The sequence below is a fragment of the Lepidochelys kempii genome, chromosome 1, assembly GCF_965140265.1.
Source record: "Lepidochelys kempii isolate rLepKem1 chromosome 1, rLepKem1.hap2, whole genome shotgun sequence".
Classification (NCBI taxonomy): Eukaryota; Metazoa; Chordata; order Testudines; family Cheloniidae; genus Lepidochelys; species Lepidochelys kempii.
The window spans coordinates 265,826,323-265,849,519 of NC_133256.1; the positions used below are offsets into that span (position 1 = coordinate 265,826,323).

General features: G+C 41.6%; 1 protein-coding gene across 18 annotated transcripts in view; it reads right to left on the reverse strand.

Annotated features, from left to right (window-relative positions):
- The window catches only part of APAF1 (apoptotic peptidase activating factor 1), a 92,885-nt gene that overhangs the window by 45,482 nt on the left and 24,206 nt on the right, over nucleotides 1-23,197 (reverse strand). For 11 of the 18 annotated variants that reach the window (XM_073327442.1, XM_073327443.1, XM_073327445.1 and 8 more), the window contains 5 exons: nucleotides 20,291-20,458; nucleotides 18,478-18,609; nucleotides 15,426-15,539; nucleotides 14,598-14,782; nucleotides 6,909-7,050 (listed from right to left, as the gene is read on the reverse strand). In XM_073327442.1, the coding sequence (XP_073183543.1) occupies nucleotides 6,909-7,050; nucleotides 14,598-14,782; nucleotides 15,426-15,539; nucleotides 18,478-18,609; nucleotides 20,291-20,458 (741 nt within the window). Of the gene's footprint in view, nucleotides 1-1,524; nucleotides 1,721-6,908; nucleotides 7,051-13,555; nucleotides 13,689-14,597; nucleotides 14,783-15,425; nucleotides 15,540-18,477; nucleotides 18,610-20,290; nucleotides 20,459-22,483; nucleotides 22,541-23,197 lie in introns of those variants that run through there. The other 7 variants (XM_073327450.1, XM_073327453.1, XM_073327441.1 and 4 more) reach the window with 7 other exon arrangements.

Below are 23,197 nucleotides of genomic sequence, written 5' to 3' on the forward strand. Positions count from 1 at the left end.
ATTTAATGAGGAATAGAATAATTATCAGCAAAATTTAGGCAAGTTCCCTTTCAAAGGCTATTTTATTCCATAAACAGCTACATTTTCCCTCCACTACACTGAGGGACAGGGACAAGAAACAGGCAAAAGATGCTGAAGAGAGGAATGAGATAGCCAGGGACTGGAACCTGAGGAAAAATGGGAGGATGATGCACAGAGGACTGCGAGAGAACATATAACAGATTCATACCAATACCAGGAAGAGACAGGTCTATGTTATGTGGGACTCCATACTCAGAAGAAACAAAAGGGCTGTGACCAGACCAGATCCAGAGGACAGAAGAGTGTGCAGTCTCCCAGGAGCAAGGATACGAGATGTGGACGTGAGGCTGAAGAAGATCCTGATGCGAGTGGGGAAAAATCCACTGATTGTGCTGCATGTCAGGATAAATGACTCTGCTAGATACCGATCGGAATAGATCAAGGAAGACTACGCTCGACTGGGTAAGGCGCTTAAAGAAGCGGAAACTCAGGTGATTTTCAGCAGAATAACTCCAGTTCCTAGCGAAGGTGTAACAAGATAATAAAGGTAAACATATGGGTCAAGGACTGGGCTAGGAGGAAGGTTATGGGATGATCGACCACTGGAAGGCATTTATAGAAATAGTGTTGAACTCAACTGAGGGACTCCACTTGAGTACCTGAGATATTAACGTTCTGGGCTCAAGGCTGGCATGACTGGTAAGGGCTTTAAACTAGGAGATGAGGGGAGAAGGTTGGGAAAAACACGTGAAAACTCCATGATTGGTTTCAATACATAGGAGCTGCAAAATCAGCTAATGGAAGATATAACAAGAGATAATGGAACACCACAAGCTAGAAAACTGAATGAGGTCTGAGGGAAACTGGAATGCTTGTACACAAATGCAGCGAGTCTGGGCAAAAAAATAGAGGAACTAGAACTACAGGTGCAGGTCAAACCAGTTATAGAGCGATTACAGAAACCTCGTGGAATAGCACTCATGACTGGAACATAGGTATTGAAGTGTATGCACTGTTTAGAAGACATGAGAACAAAGGTAAAGGTGGTGGGATAGCACTGAATGTCAATGAAGCAGTAAACTGTAAAGACATACGAATAGTATGGACAAAACAGAATCTGTCTGGGTCAAAATCACTTTGGGGAAGGATTGTGAAAGAGGTTTTATTGGGATAGTGTTAGAGGTCTGCTATACATCCCAGGGTCAGATTCGTATATGAATAGTAATGAATCTAATATTGTTAGAGAAATAAATACTAGGGTTGTCAAGCGATTAAAAAAATTCATCATGATTAACTGCAGTTTTAATCGCACTGTTAAACAATATTAGAACACCATTTATATAAATTTTTGGGGGGTTTTCTATATTTTCAAATATAGGGTCAGGGCTGGGCTCTCTGGGATTCAGCCCTGCTCAGGACTCCAGCCACCGGTGGGGTGTGGAGCTCCAGCCCCCATTCTGCCCAGGAAGCTGCATGCTGGGGCTGCTCCAGCCCTGCCGTCACCTCCAGTGCTATCCTGCTCCAGCCCCTCCGCCGCCTGTGAAGCAGCAGGCTGGGGCTGCTCCAGTCCCCCTTCTGCCCAGGATGCTGTGGGCTGGGGCTGCTCGAGTATCTCCGCTGGCTCCAGAGCTGTGGGCTGGGGCTTTAGCCTCCTGCTGGGGATGGCTCCTGCCCCGCCTGCAGGTATGTGATTGACACCCTTTAAAAAATGAATGCATTAATTTTGCTTTCAGTTAATCGCAGACGTTAACTGCAATTAATTGACAGCCTTAATAAATACTTTTGGGAATTGTGTCACAATGGGAAACTAACTTCCTGGAAACAGATTGGAGAATAAATGCTACTAAGACTAGTGGGGCTCAGTTATTCTGCGATGTGATAGATGACAGTTTTCTTCATCAAATCCTCACTGAACCACAAGAGCTGATGCAATTTTAGACTTGGATTTAATAAGTAATGAGGACATCATAGAAGAGCTGGTCGTAGAAATAACGTTGGTTTGAGTGATCACGAGTTGATTCAGGTTACATTAAATGGAAGTATAATCAAAACCATATGGTCAACTATGATATTTTATTTCAAAAGGCCAAATTTTGGAAAGTTAAGGGAATTAGTTAAAGGAGGCAGCTGGATTGAAGAACTCAAGGACTTAAATGCAGAAGAGCCTTGAAATTTCTTCAGATGAACTATACAAAAACTATGCTAAATTTTCATCCTAAGAAAGAGGGAAAAAACTTGTAGGGAAAGGCTCAGACTCAGATCAGCTGGATGAATAACCACCTCAAGGTGATTATTAGGAGTAAGAAGAGAGCCTATAGGAAATGGAAAAAGGGGCTGATCAGCAAAGAAAGCTGGAAGTTTACAAAATGTAGGAATAAAGTGAGAATTGCGAAGTCAAGCTGAATTAGCTCTTGCCAAGGAAAATTAAATTGAGGGTTTTTTTAATATAAATATAGATATAAATAAAAAGAATAAGGAAGGATGAGTTTGGGCTGCTATGCAGTGTAGATGGGAAGAAGATTAAAGATAATCTAGGTGTTGCCCCAAAACTAAATTAATACTTTGCCTCAGTTTTCCATTACTATGATAATATGGAACATGCATATGAAAGCAGTATGGATGATGAAAATGAGTGTCTAGAAATAGAAATGACCACATCTGAGTTGCAAGAAAACTTAAAGATCTTAATGCACTCAAATTAGGGAGACCGGACAATTTCCATCCCAGAATACTAAAAGAACTGGCACATGAGATTGCTAGTCTGGTAGTAAGGATTTATAATACATCTATCTATTGAGGGGTCATACCACATGACTGGAATATTGCTAACATCTGTATTTAAGAAAGGGAAAATATGTGATCCAGGCAATTACAGACCTATTGGTCTGACCTCAATAGTACGCAAGGTTTTAGAGCAAATTATGAAGGAAAGAATAATTAATCAAACTAAATGGTAAAAAGGATGCATTGCAACATGGGTTTACCAAAGGTAAACTATGTCAGACTAACATGATTTCCTTCTTTGGGAAAAGAAGTGATTTTTTAGATAAAGGAAGTGCAATATAGCTAATATATTTGAACTACAGTAAAGTATTTGACATGGTACCACATGGGAAATTAGTAGATAAATTAGAGAAGACGAGGCTGAGTACAAGCATTGAAAGGTGAAAAAGGAATTGGCTAAAGGGGAAGAAAGCAATGGATTGTGCTGAATAGTGAACAATGGGACTGGAGAGAGGTTACTAGCAGATTTCCTCAAGGACAAAATGATTCAATATTTTTATTAATAACTTTGGCATAAAAAGTAGGAGTGTGTTAATTACATTTGCTGATAATACAAAGTTGGCAGGTATTGTCAATACAGAAAAATTTCAATGACCTTAAAGACTGAAGTTAGTATTTACGATGGATTTCTGTCACAAGTGCAATGTCATGCACGGGGGGACTAATAATAAGAATTTCTGCTACAAGCTGGGGGCTCAACAACTGGAAGTGACAGAAGAGGCACGAGACCTGGACATGTAAGTCCATCGCAGGATGACTGAGCCACCAATGTGTCATGGCTCTGAAAAAAGAGACAAAATATGATCCTAGGATGTATTAGGCAATGCATTCCCAGTAGAGATAGAGAAGTATTAATGCCATTGTACAAGACATTGGTAAGACCTCATTTGGAATACTGTGTACAATTTGGTCACCCACATTCAAAAAAGATTAAATTAAACTGGAATAGGTGCAGAGAAGGATGATCAGGGGAATGGAGCATCTAACTAATGAGAGAAAACTGGAAGAGCTTGCGGGGGTAAATACCAGGGAGAGTGAATAGCTGTTTAAGCTAGAGGACAATTTTGGCACAAGAACATATGGGTATATACTGGTCATGCACAAGTTCAGGCTGGAAAATAAGAGGGTTTCTAACCATAAGAGCAGTCAGGTTCTGGAACAGCCTCCCAATAGAAGTTGTGGGGGGGGAAAACAACTTAATTAGTTTTACAAGAGAGCTGGATAAATTTATATGGCGGTTTTGCTGATGATGGTGGGGGACAAGGGTCAACAGACCTGGGGCTCACTCATGTTCCTAAAAGTTAATGCTTCAGGGTTTTAGCCAGCTGCCTGCAGGGGGATTCCCTCCCACTAATGTATTCGAGAGGTTTTTATCATCTGCTTCCTCTAACATATCATGGATGGCCACAACTAGAGATGGGACACTAAGCAGGGTGGGCCAGGGCTCTGAGGTGGCACCAAGCACTCACTCTCTCTCAGGAGCTTGGCTAGCTGGTTCTTGCTCATATGCGCAGGGTCTAACGGATCACCATTTGTGGGGTCAGGAAGGAATTTTTCCCCAAATCAGATTGCCAGTGACTGTGGGGAATTTTCGCCTTCCTCTGCAGCATGTAACTATGAGTCACTTGCCAGTATTATTTGAGTATTTCTCACTTAATCATTTCCCTACCATTGCAGGGGCCTCAAGCACTGGTGTACCTTGTTCCCTCCTGTTCTCTTTCTGTGGCAAACAGTCTAGCCTCCTATTAGGGGATAGCCGTGTCAGTCTGTATCCACAAAAACAAGGAGTCTGATGGCACCTTAAAGACTAACAGATTTACTTGGGCCTTAGCTTTCGCGGGTAAAACACTACTTCTTCCGATGTAGTCTAGTCTCCTGTAGATCTCATTTCCATTGTTGGGTTTAGTGAGAGAGTGCTGGGTAATCTAGTGGTCCCTTCTGTCTTGAACTTTATGACTGACATTTTTTAAGAGAAATTTGTACTCTTTCGCTAATAAAGCCATTAACTACGGAAGCACAGCATAATGACATCAGCAAAGCAAACCAAACAGTACATGCACAAGGTATTTTCTGAACTGGATGTCATTAGGCTTTTGTAGTAGCAGCCAGCAAATAAAAACAACAATATACAGTATATTAAATATCTACATTAACCGTGTATAACCAGAAACTAAAACACACACCTAGGAATTAAGATGAATATTCAACTTAGTAAGAATCCAAAAGGATAAAGAAGGTTTGCAAAAAAGTTACTCGTTACCCTTATCTTTGGCTGTCTGGAATACGTACACCTTACTGGGGTACTGGTTGACTGACAGCTAGCATTCTAGAGAGCTGGCTGGCTCCCTCTAGGCAGACTACTGATAAATTGGCATCAGTCATCTCTCCTCCGTTTTCCTTTTTGGAAGTTCCCCTCACCCAGCTTCTGATTGCAAGCCATCCTCTTATGTCCCAGTTTTTACTCTAATCCCATCTCCCATTTCTGGAGCTCATTCTACCACCACCCCTCCACTAACATTGGGTTGATAAAATATTTTATGCAAAAGTGGGGAGAACAGTTTAAATGTCTACATATAGTTTTACAATTTCCATACAGATAACTGGTACTAACCAGTACAGGGCTCCTCCAGCACTGGCAAACTAATTTTCAGTTTTTAAGAAGGTTAATAGGCAAAGCATTTTTGTGTGAGGTTAATTTAGGCCTGGTTGACACTTAAAAATTAGATCAACATAGTTATGTGTAGAATAAATATGAAATTAAAGAATTAGAGTTAGGTTAAGTTTGGTTAAGAAAATGTGTTGTAAAGAAAGGCCCTGACTAGCAAGTAGAAGGAAAGCCTTGAAAACAATGAATTGTAAGGCCAAAATGAATGGAGTAGAGAGGATGTCTGGTTCAAAAAATAATTAAATGAGATGAGGGAGTTTCTAAAAAGAAGGCCTCTGACCAATAAAGGTGACTGAAGATGATTTTAAATAAGACAAAGAGAATGTGTCTTTAAAAGGAGCCAACATGGACCTTCCCACCCCACATACCAGTGTTATCTTAAAAGTAAAGCCTATCTGAATCCAGGTGCAACAAAAAAGCTGTTGGTCAACAGGAAGGAGGGGAAGAGAAAAGGAGGGAAAAAAAGACTGTAAATCTTATCTGGATTAAAATTGAAAAGTAGAATCAATGGCCTCAAATTAGGTGTTAGCTAAAGAGGTATTTCGCTATGACATCATTTGTTTGTTGAAGGGAATAAAATTGTTTTTTTTTTTTAATTTTAAGGCTCTCTGTCAGACCATGCTGGAGCACACCAGGATGAGATGGGTTTTCCCTAGGTCTGGTCTATTTGTCAGCATGCTGACCACATGCTTATGAATACTTTGTTACTGTGTTGGATATATTGATGGCTTATTTTTAGGCTGTTAGCCATGTTTAGAGCAATTGTATAAAATGTACAGAATATAAAATACGTGACCTTTAGACTTAAAAGAATTTATGGTTACATTAGTGTCTGGTGGTCTCACATTATATTAATAATTGTAGTATTATTAATAAATTCCACCACTATGTCACTCGGGCTGTGAAAAATTTAATCCCCTGACCACCATAGTTAGGTGGACCTAACCCTCTGTGCAGCCATGGCTAGGTTAATAGAAGAATTCTTCCATCAGCCTAGCTACTTCCTTTCAGAGAGGTGGATTAACTACATCAATGGAAAAATCCTGTCCTTTACTACAGAGGCACAACTGCAGCACCATAGTTGTGCCGTTACAGATGCTGTATTGCAGATGTGCCCTGAGGCAACATGATCCAGGGGTGTACTTAAAGAAAAAACAAACAAACAATCTCTATATTACGTTGGCTATAGCTGCATTTAGGGGATATTAACCCTTGAACCATATAATCCTGTATCCTTCTGAATAAAAAGATGACTTAAAATAAGTTATACAGTTAAAATAATTTAGGCACCATTGTCTATATCCTTTTGAATTATTTTCCCTCTGAAGTACTCTAGTTTCTTAGCATCCTTGTCTAGTAAAACAAAAATAGAAAAACTTAAGTACTATTTTGCCTGGATTGTCATATTATATATATTTATTTAGTTTAGTTTGCTTACATTTATGTATTTTACCTGTAAGGTTTTATCAGCACCACAAGAAGCTATTCTCTGTCCATCCTTGGAAAAACACGCATGATAAACTGCATCTGTATGGGGACGGACAACCAAACGGGAGAGGTTCTTCATGGATTTTTTATTTCTACAACACAGAAATAATAGTCAATGATTTAAGAAAAATACTAATAAGTGAGGTTTCTTCTTTCAATCTAATCCACACAAAAAATACCTGTACACCTATGTTTTGCAGAGCACTTTAATATCTTTCACTTTTGTCTTCCAGATTTCAGGGCATAAGAGTAACGTATATTGCAACCTGCCACATGCATTATAAGGGCTCGGATAGCTATATGTCTGATCATCCAAAAGTGGGATAATGTTTGTATGAAGAGTTAACGATCACCTATGTGTTAAGTTGTTGCTCACTAGTAGGGCACTTTCCTTCCAAAAGCGTATTTAGGACAAGTATAGAATCACAGACGTATAGGACTGGAAAGGACCTCAATAGGTCATCTAATCCAGTCCCCTGCACTCAAGGCAGGACTAAGTAATAACTAGACCATTCCTGACAGGTGTTTGTCTAACTTATTCTTAAAAATCTCCAATGACTTATATTCCACAACCTCCCTAAGCAATTTATTCCAGTGCTTAATTACTCTGACAGTTAGGAAGTTTTCCCTAATGTTCAACGTAAGCCTACCTTGCTGCAATTTAAGCCCATTGCTTCTTGTCCTATCCTCAAAGGTTAAGAACAATTTTTCTCCCTCCTCCTTGTAACAACCTCTTATGTACTTGAAAACAGTTATGTCCCCCCTCAGTCTTCCAGATTAAACAAATCCAATTTTTTTCAATTTTTCCTCATAGGTCATGTTTTATAGACCTTTAATCATTTTTGTTGCTCTCCTCTGGACTTTCTCCAATTTGGCCATATCTTTACTGAAATATGGCACTCAGAACCAGACAAAATACTCCAGTTGAGATCTTAGCGCTGAATAGAGTGGAAGAATTACTTCTCATGACTTGCTTACAACACTCCTGCTAATACATCCCAGAATGATGTTCACTTTTTTTGCAAGTGTTATGCTGTTGATTGTCATTTAGCTTGTGATCCACAATAACCCTCAGATCCCTTTCCACAGTACTCCTTCCAAAGAAGTCATTTCCCATTTTGTATGTGTGCAATTGAATGTTCCTTCCTAAGTGGAGTACTTTGCATTTGTCCTTACTGAAAGTCAGACTATTTACTTCAGACAATGATCTGGACAAACATTTCTCCAGTTTGTCCAGATCATTTTGAATTTTAATCCTATCTTCCAAAGCATTTGCAATCCCTCCCATGTATGTCTTCTACGGGTGTTCAAATCCCACCTTCCCTCCCAAGACTTATCTCCATACATGTTACATTTTCTGTTTATATCTATCTATCTATCTTCTTATGGTTTCTTTCTATACTACATGAATTGCTGTTTTCAGCACTAAGAACCAAACCTTACAGTCTACAGTTTAGGTATAGAAGTAAAAAACAAACAACAACTACCTACTGTGATGGGGCAAGGCCAGATGGCTATAGAAAAGTAGTGGGAGATAGATTTATTAGCTCCAGGCTAAACAAATCCTTGGTACCAGGATAAGTTAAATGGCAGCTGCTCCAGGTCACTTAAGACACCTGGGGCCAATTAAGAACCTTCCAGAAGGCAGGGAGACTGCTAGGTTGATTGGGACACCTGAAGCCAATCAGGGACTGGCTGAAACTAGTTAAAAGCCTCCCAGTTAGTAAGGTGGGGGCGGATGTCAGGAGCTGTGGGAGGAAGTTGCACTGTTGGAGAGACTGAGCAGTACACACCATATCAGGCACAAGGAAGGAGGCCCTGAGGTAAGGGTGAAGTGGAGTCTGAGGAAGTGGGGGCTGCCGTGGGGAAGTAGCCTAGGGAATTGTACGTGTCATGTTTCTAAAAGGTCAGCTACCATAGATGATACTATTAGAGCCCGGGCCCGGGCTCCCCCCTGATAATCACTGAGACTGGGAGAAAACAGAGACTGTGCAAGGGAGGACAGCTTCTCACCTCCCTTGCTGGCTTATGATGAAAACGGCTCAGTAGACTGTGACCCTTGTCTCTAGAGAGAGAAGGGTTATGTGGAGGGTCAAAATGAGCCTCTGAGGCTAGTGAAATCTGCCAAGAAACGCAGGGGATTGGTCCTGCTTTGAGCAGGGGGTTGGACTAGATGACCTCCTGAGGTCCCTTCCAACCCCGATATTCTATGACCCACTGAGACAAGGACAGAGCTTTGTCACAACTGGTGTTAAAAGTGGGATTTCATACAGCGTGGCGGAAGAAAGGAGGTTTAAAAATAAAAGTGCACTGGGGTTTTGGATTTTTTTTTTTTTTGTTTGCTTTGTACCACAGTGGAGGATGTGGTAAGAGCTCTGGTACAAGCCACGGCAGCCCAGCAGGAGGCCACCCGGGTTCAGGCAATGGTGCAACAGGAGTCTATGCGGCTACAGCAGGAAACCAATCAATTATTGATGAGTCAGATGACCCAAGATCGTGCCTTCTTGGGAGAGGTGGACGACAAGCTGAACATCCACCCAAGCCCGAGGGTCTGACGGGATGCGAACCCTGAGGGCCACTGGTTGTCTGCCAAAGATGACATCAGGAGATGACGTAGAAGCATATCTCCTCTCATTTGAAAGGACTGCTCAGCGTGAGGCATGGCCCCAAGAGCAGCAGGCCAGCATTCTCGCCCCTTTTTTGTGTGGAGAGGCCCAGAAGGCCTACTTTGATTTGCCTGCCATGGATGCCATGGACTATACCCGTCTGAAGGCAGAGATCCTAGCACAATCAGGGGTGACGGCAGCAGTAAGGGCCCAGAGGTTCCATGAGTGGAATACCAGGAACAAACCCCTGAGGTCCCAGCTATTCAACCTCATACACCTTGCGCGGAAGTGGTTACAGCCCGAAGTGTGCAGCCCAGAAGAGATTTTGGAGACCCTGGTCAAGGACCATTACATGTGGGGACTGCCGCCAGATCTCCGCAAATGGTAAGGCCAGAACGATCCGTCCACGTACAACGAGATGATCATGCTAGTAGAAAGATGGATGACAGCCAGGGAACTGACCCAACTACCCAAGGAAGGCCCCTTTCGAAGCAAGCACCTGACCCCACCCCTGGAAGGTTTGTCAGCCAAACCCCCGGGGAGTCCTAGGTGGAAGGGGGGGGGGGCGCGAAAACCAGCAGGGACCCCAGAAGGAAGGGATTAGCCTGAGTGGAGAGAACTCCGAGACTAAACCCCCTAACCCCCGGGATAGGGGAGTCACTAAAAGCAATTATAGATGTTATGCATGTGGGGAGTGGGGACACATAGCAGCACAATGTCCCAGCACCGAGGAGCCTATGCAATGTAACTTGAAGGACTGGGAGGTCCTATGCTCCCTTATCCACCTCACGGGAGTCAGATTAGCCTCGCATAATTACACCAGGCCAGTGAGGAAAAATGGAGCAGAGACTACAGCGCTTGTGGACTCTGGGAGTGCTATCACCCTCATATCGGGTAAGCTGGTAAAAAGTAGTCAGCTGCTACAAGCCAAACGCGTAGCAGTGACATGCGTGAATGGGGCTGTGAGCCATTACCCCACCATCCCGGTGGAGATAGAAGTTTAGGGGAACCCCATTGAGGTGACAGTGGGCGTACTTCCTAAACTCCCATATCCTGTAGTCATTGGGAGGGACTATCCAGGGTTTGATAATTTATTTCCCCCGGAGAGGCTGGAGTGAGGTCGGGACCCTGAGGACAGCAACTCATCACTGGGGGCATGTCAGCTCCCGATGTTCGCTGAGATTTCTCAGGATCTGTTCTCAGCCCCCCCGAAAGACCATAAAAGAGAGGAAGGCTGTGAAGGCCTTGGGAACCCGGATCCTAGTAGGCAGATGGACGCGAGCAGCCAACAGAGAAACTCCCACCACGGAAGGTGAGCCAGAGGCTGCCCCCAGCCATGACGGCGGCGAGCCGTTGGAAGAAGCAGAAGCCAGCCCCTGGGAGCTTGGGCAGGTTAGTCCCGGGAGAGAGACTTTCGGGCAGGACCAAGCGGAGGACCCCAGATATGATAACGCCAGGCAAGAGGTGGCTGAGATCGATGAGATACCCGTGGATGGGAAGGTCTGGGGTTCCGGACCTTACTTTATAGTGAAGAAAGATCTCCTGTACTGCGTGGGGCAAATGCAGGCGCAAGAGATACAACAACTTCTGGTGCCATGAAAACATCAAAAAGCCATATTAAGTCTCGCCCATAGTCACCCGTTTGGAGGACACCTAGGGGTAGAGAAAACCCAGGCATGGATCCTGTGGTGGTTCTTCTGGCCAGGAGTACATGAAGATGTCCGGCGATACTGCACCTCTTGTCCAGAATGTCAGTTACATAGCCCTTGCCCACACTTGCGGGCTCTTTTAATACCTCTTCCAATAATAGAGGTTCCTTTCGAACGCATAGCCATGGATCTGGTAGGGCCCCTAGAGAAGACAGCTCAGGGCCACCAACATGTACTTGTACTGGACTATGCAACACAGCTTCCAAGACAATAGCTAAGGCACTAGTACAGATCTTTGCCTGGGTTGGGCTACCCAGGGAGATATTGACCTTGTGTGTCCAAGTTTATGAAAGCTCTCTGTTCGTTGCTTCACGTACAAGCCCTACAGACCTCTGTATAGCACCTGCAAACAGATGGCCTTGTGGAAAGTTTCAATAGGACCCTCAAGGCCATGATCAGGAAAGTGGTGAGCCGGGATGGGAAAGATTGGGATACCCTATTGTTTTACCTCATGTTCGCCATCCGGGAGGTTCCACAAGCATCCACGGGTTTCTCTCCATTCAAACTACTATATGGGTGCCCACCCCGGGCATATTGGATATAGCCAGAGAAGCCTGGGAAGAGGAGCCAAATCCAGGAAGGAACATAGTTGAGCATGTACTGCAGATGAGAGATCGGATAGCCCTAGTTACGCCCATTGTACGGGAACACTTGGAGAGAGCACAGGAGACCCAACGAACCCATTATAACCACCAAGCGAAGCTTCGACAGTTCCAACCAGGGGATCGGGTGATGGTACTGGTGCCCAGAGCAGAAAGTAAATTGTTGGCCCAGTGGCAGGGACCCTATGATGTAATCGAAGCCGTGGGAGAGGTGAACTATAAGGTGCAGCAGCCAGGCTGCCGGAAACTGGAGCAAATTTACCACATCAATCTTCTAAAACCTTGGCACAATCGAGAGGCATGCTTAGTCACACAGGAGAACCTCCCCTAAGAGGGTAACTTACACGAGCAATTGAGGATATCATCTGACTTGACGCCGATCCAAAAGATCGAGGCAGCCGACATGATTAATCACAACTGAGATGTGTTCTCTACAAAACCAGGGTGGACGACTGAGACCTATCACCATATCCACACAATCCCCGGAGCCAAGGTAACATTGAGACCCTACCGAATCCCAGCAGCCAAAAGAAAAGAAATTGAGGCCCAAATAAAGAAAATGTTAGAATTAGGGGTTATTGAAGAATCTTAGTCAGTGGTCCAGTCCAATTGTTCTAGTGCCTAAACCTAGATTTACCACAAGATTCTGTAATGACTTTCGCCAACTGAATGAAATATCCCAGTTTGATGCATACCCCATACCATGCATTGACGAACTGGTTGACTGACTGGGTAGTGCCCGATTCCTGATTACACTGGATCTGACAAAAGGGTACTGGCAGATTCCTCTGACCAAAGAAGCTAAAGAAAAGACAGTGTTCTTTCCTTTTGCTATTCCAGTACACTGTCCTCCCTTCTGGGCTACATGGGGCCCCAGCCACATTCCAGCGCCTCATAGATGAGCTGCTGTGCCCCCATACTAGTTATGCAGCCACATACCTAGATGATGTCATCATCCATACACCAGACTTGGGGACCCACTTGGAGAAAGTTGAGGCAGTACTGCGCACCTTAAGGCAAGCTGGCCTCACTGCTAATCCCGTTAAATGCGCCATAGGGCTAGCAGAGGCTAGGTACCTGGGATATATTGTGGGAAGGGGCATAGTGAAGCCCCAAAAGAATAAGCTAGAGGCAATTCAAAACTGGCCCCGGCCGACCCGAAAGAAGCAGGTCTGCATGTTCCTAGGCGTGGTAGGCTACTTCCGACGTTTTATTCCCCACTTTGCCACTAGGGCAAGTCCCCTAACGGACCTGGTGAAGGCCTGAAGTGCAGACATGGTAAAGTGGACCGACGCAGCAGAGGGAGCATTCACAGACCTTCAGACGGCCCTCTGTAATGACCCCGTACTCATAGCCCCGGATTTTAACAAGCAATTTATTTTACAAACAGACGCTTCTGAGGTGGGGTTGGGAGCGGTTCTGTCGCAAATGGTGGGAGAAGAGGAACACCCGGCCCTCTACCTAAGCAGAAAGCTTTTCCCAAGAGAACAGAAATACGCAGTAGTCGAGAGAATGCCTTGCTGTCAAATGGGCTATGGAGACACTGTGTTATTACCTCTTAGGCTGGCGATTTACTCTTGTGATGGACCATGCACTCCTCCAGTGGATGCAGCGGAATAAGTAAAAGAATGCAAGGGTCACCAGGTGGTTCTTATCCCTCCAACCATTCCAGTTCTGCATATGACACAGGGCTGGATGCCACCATGGTAATGCTGATGTTCTGTCACAAGCATACTGCCTGGCATCCCAAGATGCCCAACTCTATGGTGTTGAGCAGAGCAGGGGGGATACGTGATGGGGCAAGGCCAGATGGCTATAGAAAAGTAGTGAGAGATAGATTTATTAGCTCCAGGCTAAACAAATCCTTGGTACCAGGTTAAGTTAAATGGCAGCTGCTCCAGGTCACTTAAGACACCTGGGGCCAATTAAGAACTTTCCAGAAGGCAGGGAGACTGCTAGGTTGATTGGGACACCTGAAGCCAATCAGGGACTGGCTGAAACTAGTTAAAAGCCTCCCAGTTAGTAAGGTGGGGGTGGATGTCAGGAGCTGTGGGAGGAAGTTGCGCTGTTGGAGAGACTGAGCAGTACACACCATATCAGGCACAAGGAAGGAGGCCCTGAGGTAAGGGTGAAGTGGAGCCTGAGGAAGTGGGGGCTGCTGGGGGAAGTAGCCCAGGGAATTGTATGTGTCATGTTTCTAAAAGGTCAGCTACCATAGATGATATTATTAAGGTCCCTGGGCTGGAGGCTGGAGTAGAGGGTGGGCCCAGGCTCCCCCTGCCGATTAATCACTGAGACTGGGAGACAGAGACTGTGCAAGGGAGGACAGCTTCTCACCTCCCTTGCTGGCTTATGATGAAAATGGCTCAGACTGTGACCCTTGTCTCTAGAGAGAGAGAAGGGTTACGTGGAGGGTCACAGTGAGCCTCTCAGGCTAGTGAAATCTGTCAAGAAACGCAGGACCCACGGAGACAAGGACAGAGCTTTGTCACACTACCCACCCCAATTGAATTAACTTGCCATATTATCTTTTCGGCCTTTTTGAAATAATTTTTAGATTTACAATTCGTCAAATAGCTGCATTTCTTTTTCTTATCAAAATCATAATGCTCTCTAAAAGTGTTTGTGGATTAATTGTACATAGAAAATAGTTTTCAGAAGAGTTGTTTAGTTTCCCGGTATGCAAGAAACCAGTATATCAAGACAGTTTGTAACTACTTACATCCATTCCAGGTAAAATGCTCCTTTAACAATTTCTTGCTGAGCTTGCAGTTTAGCTTGTTGATACACTTCTGAAGTCTCTGGTTGACACAGCCCTAACTGTATGATGTTAGGAAATGGCTGCCTTCCAAGAAGGTGCCCATTTAAAGACAGAAATTCCTGAAAGTTTTCACGTACTATGCTATCCTGTGAACGAAACAGGTATGTTTGATAATATAGTCAGAACTGAACATGGACATTTTTCAAACATATTATTCATATTTTTGCATCTTGCATAATAATTCTAATCTTTCAGAAGTGTAGTTTATATTTAGTCCTGGAGCAAACAGATTTAATAAAACGGAATATTTGGAAGTAACCTACGTATTACACTGATTCCCCCAAAATAATGGGCCAGATACCATCACTTTTACTCACAATGAGTAGTCCCTTAATCCCAAAACAGCTCTCAAAGTCAACCAGTTATTTCACAGAGTAAGGGTGACAGAATCTGTCCCAACAGGATGTGGGGACTACAGGAACCCTACCAGTGTTACTTCTTACTAATTATAATAATTCAACATTTTTACAAGCTCTACATAAATTACGATTTATTTATTTTCAGTCTTCACACTGACTATATACATTATGGTCTGTTACTCATCTACATATTAAATGTCCAAGAATTTATTTTTTCTTCCCCAACCTACAGGCTTTACTGTAAGGCAACTCCATAGTTCACCACTCTTTCCTTTGGCCTCTAACCAATTAATTATTTTTAATAACCTGAAATCAAACAGAAAAACAGGGTCTGGTTAGAGACTTAGTCATTTATCTTAAAGTAACATACCTTCTGATCCAATATATGGCTATATTCTACATATTCATGAATCAAATGGGCAGGCCCTACCAACTCTGTTTTTGCTTTTATCCAATGTAGAGAAAACATGAGAGCACAAAGCTCCTGTAAGAAAAAGAAATGAGTTTAACAAATATATATATAGAAAAAAGTTATTGCATATATAAAATTGTTGTGTCTAGCATTTTTTAAATGTGTACAGTAAAAATCAACATCCCTGTAAGGCTTCAAAGCTTAAATAGACTGACATCAAAGGGAAAAAACACCATATTAAAAGAAGCCATAAAAATCTAAAATTGATTACTGGCAAAGTTTAAGGACAGGCCTCATCAGTTACGAACACTTAAAGAGAGAGTCAGAGACAGCTATGCAAGATCCTCAAAGAGGGATCCTCAGCCAGAGCCTGAAATTACTTAGTACTGTGACATATGGAAAGAGAGGAAGGATAAACTTTGCAAATATTAGTTTGTTAAATGTTCAAAAACAAGAACATAGTCCAACAGAACGTCCCACAAAGATTGACAGAAGACTTTTTAAAGCTTTCACAGTCCTGAAAAAAATCAGAAGTATAACTACTATGCATAAAGCTGCCATTGCCAAACTTTAAAGCAGTTTCAGGGTAAAATAACCAAAATGGATGGAATAAATTCTGTCTAGCAAAAGGATGAAGCTGTTTCTAACGTCACCTCTATTGTGCATTAACCTGATTACCCAAGAGCACTACACTATATAAAACTAATTAGCTCTATTTTAGCAGAGAAGAAGTTTATAACTTGAAAAACTGGTCGACAGACTTTAATGCCCCTCCTACAGTAGCAAGTGTTACTGCCACTTCTAAGCAGAGAAATATTTATAATAGTGAGAGAGGAGGGGAAGGGAAATATTCCATAAAGTGAGATTGAAAACCCGAACCACTTCTTTGAAGAATTTGAATGCCTTGTATCCCAGATATGGACACAGGACATTTTGTTTTGAATGTGTCCTAGCCAGCGAGTAACTGATCTTTAAAGAAACGTCCCATTACAAAAAATTATAATGAAAAGTTATGAAAATTATATTTTATGTAAATTACATATGGCTGACCAGCTGTTACTTTTTTCGGATTCAATCTCTTAGTAATCTTTTTCCAAGCATCCCCAATTTACCCTACCAGATTATTTTTGTTACTTTCTGGTAGCACCAGTCTAAGTGTAGAAATGAAAGACAATCCTATGCTTCAAAGTTTACAACTTAAAAAAAACAAAACAACCCTATAATTTTTTTTTATGCTTGAGCACAAATGGAGTTTCAAGAGAATACAACATGAATAAGGACCCTGCAAACAAATTATCTCTTACTTATACAAATAATTAGAAACCTAAAACCTGATGAAAACATTTCTAAATTTGAAACTGACAAAAGTTCAAAACTCAAAAACAAAAAATGGGAGAAGCTGATGTAGTTTTCCATAAAGCGTCCCCTCCCATTTTTCATCCAATTATAGAGCTAACTGAAATTTTTCATATTTTGAAAAAAATACAAATAGGAAGAAAAAATTAAATGACAAAATTTCTCTTTTTGACCACTGTCAAACAGAATACAAAACCCAGTAAGTAAGATAGATGAAGGCATCGATGTAGATATCCCCCAACTCCATATCCACAGAATGGCTCACATACAACATAACAGAACTATGGTGAGAGCAAAAATTAAATCTGATGAGATAGTTAATCTAAACTATTTCCCCTCCCTCAGAATTTCCCCCTAGCTAAAACAAGCTACTTGTAATATAAGAAGGAAGCAGTATGGCGAATCTGAAGTATTTAAAAATCACGAGGTAGGTGTCCCAGTTCAGGACAACTGCACCTGTATTTCACTGCAGTGATCCATCAAGGGGCATGCATTCTCTGGCTTCCAGCTCCCCAGCCATTACCTCTCTTGGGTGGAGACCTGCGTCTCTCTCCCTTCTGACTAGAGTATTTCCAAGCTGCACAGTTCTCTGCCTTTACTGTATTATTCTCAGAAAGGGTCTCTGCCTAAGCAGGTTTGCTTACTTTCTCTTCAGAGAGTAATAACAGAGTGATTACCTAGAGTTATAAGTTACCACATAGCTCTTTCTATTTATTCCTAGGGCAAAGGCAGTAAGTACGGAAAAAACATTAAAAATCGTAAGTGAAACTACATGCATGCTAATAAGCTTACCAGAGATCAACCCAACTTGAACATGGGCTCTGTCAGGTGATTAGTCCTTAAAATGCACAAAGGCGTTTCTTCTGCGGCCACAAGTTCATAACAGACCCAGCCAGTAGGCCAAGTCCTTTGAATCCTTCCCTAAGGATTGGGGCCCCTTGGTGGACCAGTGGTCCTGCCCATTTGCTGGATCAAGAAGGCCCTGAGTCTGTTTGAAACCAGGCTATTTTATCCAAAAATCGTCTTTGTCTGTGGCTCCCTGGAAAATCCAGTTTGAACTAGTATATTGAAATCTCTCCAGTGCATGGCTTCAAAATGATGATAATCAAAGGAATTACATTAGCATACCCCCTCCTCCTAGAGAAGTTGCATATAATCTCACACCACCACAAATACCTGCATTTTTAATACAATGAACTACAACAACATTAATCTTAACTCAATGAGATTTAATTTAATTAAAGTTTGTCCACAATATTGTCCTCTGCCACATTAGGTTCCCAAAAAATCATGAAATTTTAAAATAATAAAGTTGGGGTTCTTTTTATTTTTTTTTATTTTTGAGCCTTTAAGGTTCATGTTGTTAAACTTCTCTGAAATTATGAGACAGCTAGAAAGTTTTTTTAAATGAACAAAGATGTGGCATAACCACCTGATTCTAAGAGCTGGGGCTTGGTTTTTGTGTAAAAACACAATGACAACAACAAAAGCCAACAAAAATCAACCAACACCACACCAAATATTAAAAGACTTGCAATGAAATTACAGGATTTTGCAACATTGAGGAAGAGACTTTTGTAGGAAACAGTTATGTAGGGAGACAATATGTGGTTGTGGGAGAAAGGAGAGAGAAAGTACTTAAGTCTGAACTTACATTCTGCATGTTGGCACTAGCCATGTGGTATGCTAGAAAGTTATACCAGTACATACAGTCCTCTTGAGCTGGAGTAGGTATATGTAGTTGATAATGTTTCATGTACTGATTTACTATCTTTTTATGCAGCTCCTGCAACAGCAATAAAATTTCCAATTAATACTATATCAAATCCTGGGCTAAAATATTTCTATTGGTTTTTGGTTTTAAAATATTGTATTGAATGAATTCACTTAAAATTTTAATTACCATTGCTATAAAATGTGCAAGAAGTGAAATAAACATCTAAATTCACTAATCTGAAAGATTAATTTTTCTCCTGCAACATTTTTCCACAATATCTTTCGGGTAGTCCCATGTCTAAATCAGGACCATATTTTCACTAAAGGAAATCTCCGAAGTTCTGGGAACATCACACCATATTTGTCAAACACTGTAAATGTATAAAGCACTTTACAAAATAAAATCACTTTGATCACTGGATCACCAATTAAATCACCCCAGAGTAAGCCTGCAGGGCAAAGTTGTAAATTGATAGATTGTGGATGGGAAGGAGAGTGAAACAAGGCTAATTAACCAATTACCCAGAAAGTAGAAAAAGCACAAGAATGAAGCGCTCAGGAAGGGAGCCTGGGAGGCATTTCAGAGGCGGAGCCGGGAGAGATCACTCAGAGGGAAGATGCATTCTGTCTCCCCCAGCCTTGGCTGAGCGTGCTGTTGCCAAGTGTATGCTATTGTAAATTCTGAGCTGCACAAGTTGTAAAGGTGGTGAGAAAGGACACTGTAAATAAATTGCAAAAGGTGTTCGAGAGAAAGATTTCCAAGCATTTCTTGGCTAAAGAAAAAGAGATGGGAGCAGGACGATGCCCTGTTACGCCCTTTCTCGTCATTACCTTCCAGAAAATAATGCGATCTATTTTAAGTACTACTATGGGTTTAAATAACCAAAATTAATAATAGTTCAGACTTTGCCTGACCTACTTTTAACTTGATTCTCCAAGTTCATCCACTGAGCTTTGAATGTGCTGACCATTTGGTATGTCCAAGATATGAATTTGGAAACATTATGCTCCAATTATGGAACTAAACTGGAAGTGAAATATGGGAAACTATTTTTTTAAGATCTAAATTTTAAAGGTTTTATGCTTGTAGTCAGCCTTGAGTTGTAAAGCCCTTTGTAACTTACATAAGTAACTTTTGTTGTTCTTGTTCTTTCGCTTTCTTTCCTCACTGTTAGTTTTGTTAAATGAGTGTGTGCTAGAAGATGAAGGGAAGAGAATCTGAGAAAAATAGACTATTTGCAATCACTTTCTCATTCCTTCCCTAAGGTTTCATTCAAGAGACCACCAATGTGCACACACTTTTCTATTTTCTGCGTTTAAAAGAGACCAAAATAGAAGTGGTAATTCCAATTCTAGTGTCATCTTAACACTTCTTGATATCATGTAGTGATGTGGATATTGCATCATCTTCTACTAGCAATGGGTTATAGCCAGAGAAACAGAAGACAAGAGAAGAAATATATTGGGGTGTGTTTGGAATTATGTATTTCAATGTCAGCCCAGCTCCATGTTTTCAAATTACTCAGTATCAAAATAGTCAAAAATGAATGACTGAGGGGAAAAAAAACGGTTTAACTTAATAGGCATAATTAAAGTTAAGTATTTAGAATCTATCTCTACAAAAATGGTTAATTAACATTCTGTAACATAGGAATGATTTTAGACCACGACTATTTTCTTTTACAGAAGTGTATCTAACACACGAGGCTGACCAATGTTAAAGAGTAAGTATAAACTAGTGGTTACTCTACCTGAAGCTGATTGCAATTCTTCTCTGTGAGGAAGTCAAGTTGAAGATCATGCAAATAATAATGGAATGATTTCCCATTACGATCACAAAATAAGAGAGATTTATTAACAAATTCTTGCAGAATATCTTCAACTTCTTCAGTCTCCATATCCCAAAGAATACAAAGCACCTAAAAAAACATTTTAAAAAATAAAAAGGGGTAGGACTAAGGAAGCAATATGACTATTACCCCAAAATTACAAGAGGTCACAAAATTACTTATTTAATTTATAATGCATAAAACTTCTTACATAACAGACAAAACAAAGATGTCAGTGAAGCGTGGGTGGAGGGATAGCTCAGTGGTTTGAGCATTGGCCTGCTAAACCCAGGGCTGTCAGTTCAATCCTGGAGGGGGCCATTTAGAGATCAGGGCAAAAATTGGGCATTGGTCCAGGGGTTGGACTAGATGACCTCCTGAGGTCCCTTCCAACCCTGATATTCTATGAAAGTTAACTTTTCCATACCAAACTAGATCACAGGTCAATCTAGGTTTACATAAAAATGCGCTTTAGGCATTTTATTAGCACTAAATATTGCCAAGAAATGCCTGAAGTTCTTGAGGAGGGATTTCAACCTCCAAAGCATGCACATATAGAATCTTTGTACATGACAGAGGGGCACTGCTGGCACACTATCAAAGGCTCATTCACCTGCACATCCACCAATGTGATATATGCCATCATATGCCAGCAATGCCCCTCTGCCATGTACATTGGGCAAACTGGACAGTCTCTACATAAAAGAATAAATGGACACAAATCAGATGTCAAGAATTATAACATTCAAAAACCAGTCGGAGAACACTTCAGTCTCTCTGGTCACTCGATTTCTGATCTCAAAGTGACTATCCTTCAACAAAAAAACTTTGAAAACAGACTCCAACAAGAGACTGCTGAATTGGAATTAATTTGCAAATTGGATACAATTAACTTAGGCTTGAATAGAGACTGGGAATGGTTGAGTTATTATAAAAAGTAACCTATTTCCCCTTATTTATTCCTCCTAACGCCCCCCCCGCCACGGTTCCTCAGACGTTCTTGTTAAACCCTGGATTTGTGCTGGAAATGGCCCACCTTGATTATCATATACATTGTAAGGAGAGTGATCACTTTAGATAAACTATTACCAGCAGAAGAGTAGGGTGGGGGGAGAGAACCTTTTGTAGTGATAAACATCCATTTTTTCATGGTTTGTGTGTATAAAAACATCTTCTGTATTTTCCACAGTATGCATCCGATGAAGTGAGCTGTAGCTCACGAAAGCTTATGCTCAAATAAATTGGTTAGTCTCTAAGGTGCCACAAGTACTCCTTTTCTTTTTACGAATGCCAACTATCTTAAAAAGACAACCTAGGACTTTGGGTATTTGTATCAGAACATAAGAATGGCCATACTAGGTCAGACCAGTGATCCATCTAGCCCAGTGTTCTAGCAATGCCAGGTGCTTCAGAGGGAATGAACAGAACAGGTAATCATCAAGTGATCCATCCCCGGTGGCCCATTCCCATCTTCTGGCAAACAGAGGCTAGGGACACCCAACTGACTTCAGCAGACCTGCATTTTGATCTTTTAATCCATTTCAAAGTATTATCCTTGATCAACTTATAGTCTATAGTAGAATGCAGTAAGTACATTTCCATTCTGTGCAGATACATCTGGTAAGCACCTGAAAAGCACACCCACTGACAGTGTCAGCATCAAAAGGAAAGACCTACCAAACACCTCAGGCAAATCCCAATGATAGGAATCTCTCTTCATATATGAAAGGTACAAAAAGAGAGGTTTCCTTGATCTAATACAGAAATATTTCCCAGACACACCATTTTGAATGTAGTCACAAACTGACTGAAGTCACAAAGATACAAAACCCTCATTCTGCACATTAGGGGGTCTTAAAGTAGGATTCTCTGGTGATGTTACCTCAAAAGCTAATAATGGGTAGGATACGTGGGAAGCTGGAGCTCCGGAAATATTTCTGTTTGAACATGAGTACAATATATTTTCATTTTCTCAGAGTAGGGATCACACATTTTAAATAGCAATTATTTTAATTGTTTTTATTTTACTATTGTACACACAAAGTCAATATTGTATATTTTTGGTAAAAGCCATATGCCATTAGTAACTAATTTCATTTAATAATCTTACCATACCTATGCAATTTTGAAATAGAAGTCAACCTTGTTTAGTAGTCTGCTTTAAGATGCAAGCTGCATAGGGAGGTAATCAACAAATTTGAAGACAACGTTAAAATAAGTGAAAATATATGGTATTCATCAAAAGCCATGATAGGTAGCAACACAGGCTACCATTACAAACACACAGTTTTGGTTCTTGGAGGAGATTGTGCCGGAGGAGGAAATATTGATCAGATTGGGAGTGGGATAGACAGCCCACAAGGGAGAGAGCCTGCATATGCAGGCTAGGCACTTCCTCCTCCGTTGTCTCTCAGGCTCTCATTTGCCAGCTGGGGTAGAGCAAGGAACTAATTGGCCCGATGCTTGTCCCTCTTCTCCCAATAATTTAAATTTCTTCCTGTGCTTTCAGGGCCTTTTGTCCCCTTTGCCTGCCCCACCCTCTCTTCCCATAGTGGTAGTATAGAAGCTGTTTTTAGAATGCTACAGGTCTGACTGCCAGTATTAGGATCAGAAAAGAATTTTTCCCACTGGGCCAAACTGGCAGAGGCACGGAGAGTTATTTCACCTTCCTCGCAGTATCATGGAGGCAAGATAAAAGGAATAGAATGTGGAAGTTTAATGAGGAATTTACAGTAATGTTATTCTGTTACAGTTTGCAATTGATGGCCAGCACAGATAAAGGCTAAAGGGCCACATTGCAGAGGTAAATCTGTAAGTCTGTACTGGGAC